This window comes from Corvus brachyrhynchos, unplaced genomic scaffold (assembly GCF_000691975.1).
Source record: "Corvus brachyrhynchos isolate BGI_N302 unplaced genomic scaffold, ASM69197v1 scaffold193, whole genome shotgun sequence".
NCBI classification, from domain to species: domain Eukaryota; kingdom Metazoa; phylum Chordata; class Aves; order Passeriformes; family Corvidae; genus Corvus; species Corvus brachyrhynchos.
The window spans coordinates 445184-447208 of NW_008237087.1; the positions used below are offsets into that span (position 1 = coordinate 445184).

The 2025-nt window shown below is 62.4% G+C and overlaps 1 protein-coding gene across 1 annotated transcript in view; it reads left to right on the top strand.

Annotated features, from left to right (window-relative positions):
* Positions 1–833: 833 nt before the first annotated feature.
* Positions 834–2025, top strand: part of RND1 (Rho family GTPase 1) — a gene marked incomplete at its 5' end in the record, with an annotated part of 3135 nt that continues 1943 nt past the window's right edge. Inside the window, 3 exons of the mRNA XM_017728677.1 lie at positions 834–968; positions 1572–1706; positions 2006–2022. Of these exons, the coding sequence (XP_017584166.1) occupies positions 834–968; positions 1572–1706; positions 2006–2022 (287 nt within the window). The remainder of the gene's footprint in view (positions 969–1571; positions 1707–2005; positions 2023–2025) is intronic.

The following is a 2025-nucleotide window of genomic DNA, read 5'->3' on the forward strand; positions in this document are numbered from 1 at the left end:
ATCCATTTCCCGCCGCCTCGTGAAGGCGCGATGCGACGTTAATGGGCTGCGGGCACGGAGGTGGCGTTTTGGGGGGGTTCCAGAGCTGTGGCCCTCACCCCGGCAGGAGGGGGGCTCTGTACCTTTTGGGGGGCTCTAGAGCTGTGTGTCCGCCTGTCCCTCTTACGAGGCTGTGTCTGTTTTGAGGGGCTCTAGAGCTCGGTGCACCCACGTTGGGTAGGAGCAGGGGTTGTCCTTTTTGAGAGGGTCTCGATCTGTGTGTCCCCCTGTCCCTTTTGAGGTGCTGCGTCTGTTTTAGAGGGCTCTAGAGCTCTGTTCCCCTGTCCCTTTTGGGGTTCTCTGGAACTGTGAACCCCCCATGCTGGGCAGGAGGGGGGCTGTGTCTGTTTTTGTGGGCTCTGTCTTTTTTGGGGGGCTCCAAGGCAGTGCACCCAACCCCAGGCAGGAGGTGGCTCTGTGTCTTTTGGGGGGACTGTGCCCCTGTGTCCTTTTTGGGGTTCTCTAGAGCTCCACCACCCTGGGCAGGAGGGGAGCTGTGTCTCTTTTAGGGGCTGTGTCTGTTTTGGGGCACTCTAGAGCTGTGTGACCCCCACATCTGGCAGGAGCGGGGGCTGTATCTGGTTTGGGGGTCCTTATCCCTTTTGAGGGGTTCAAGAGTTGTTTGCCCATCGGGCCTTTTGGGGGGGTCTAGACCTATGTCCCCCACTCCAGGCAGGAATGGGGCTGTGTCTGTTTTGGGGGGCTCTAGAGCTGTGCCCCCACCCCGGGCAGGATGGGGGGCTGTGTCCCTTTGCCAGACCCCCTTTCTCGTGTCCCTGGGGTGGGGGGGCTGAGCGGTGACACCCCCTTTTCCCCCAGGCTCTCCCTACTATGACAACGTGCGTCCCCTCTGCTACAGCGACTCGGACGCCGTCCTGCTCTGCTTCGACATCAGCCGCCCCGAGACCCTCGACAGCGCAGCCAAGAAGGTGGGGAGGGGGCTCAGTCCCCAGGACAGTGTCCCCGTAGCGTTTAGGGGGCTCAAGGATGCGGGGACACCAACCCAGGGGGGTCCCTGTGAGGTTTGGGGGACTCACAGACACACGGACGCTGACCCTGCAGGGTTTGGGGGGCTCAGAGATTGGGGACACCAGCCCAGGGGGCCCTTGTGGGGGATGGGGGGGTGTGCAGGGACAGGGGAACAACGATCTGGGGTGGTCCCTGCAGGGTTTGGAGAGTACAGGGATGTTGTCCTCAGAGGTCTCTATGGGGTTTGGCGGCTCAGGGATGCAGGGACACTGTCCGGGGAGGATTTCTGTGAGGTTTGGGGAGCACAGGGACACTGACCTGGGGAATCCCTTCAGGGTTTTGGGGGTTCAGGGCTGTCAGGACACTGACCTGGGGAATCCCTGTGGGGTTTGTGGTTCCTGTGGGGTTTGGGGGGTGCAGGGACATGGGGATACAGATCCACGGCGGTCTCTGTGGGGTCTGGGGTGTGCTGGGACACAGGGACGCCAACCCTCTGGGGTGACGTGGAGAGGGTTTTGGGGTCCCCTGTCCCTGAGAGCAGCTCTGTACCCCTCACCCCTCAGTGGAAGACAGAAATCCTGGATTATTGCCCCAACACACGGGTGCTGCTCATCGGGTGCAAGACGGACCTTCGGACGGACCTGAGCACCCTCCTGGAGCTCTCGCACCAGAAACAGGCGCCCATCTCCTACGAGCAGGTTGGGGGGGCCCTGGTGGTCTGATGTTGGAGTGGATTTGGGGTGGTCCTGGTGTTTGCAGGGGGGTGGGTTTGGGGTGTCCCGGTGGTCTGATGTTGGGGTGGGTTTGGGGGAATCGCAGGGGGGTGGATTTGGGGGTCCCAGTGGCTGCAGATGGGTGGGTTTGGTGGGGTCCTGGTGGTCTGATGTGGGGTGGGTTTGGGGGGATACCAGTGTTTGCAGAGGGTGGGTTTGGAGGGGTCCCAGTGCTTGCAGGGGGCTGAGTTTGGGGGGCCCATCTGATGCGGGGCTGGTTCCAGGGCTGGGGGGCCGCCAGGCA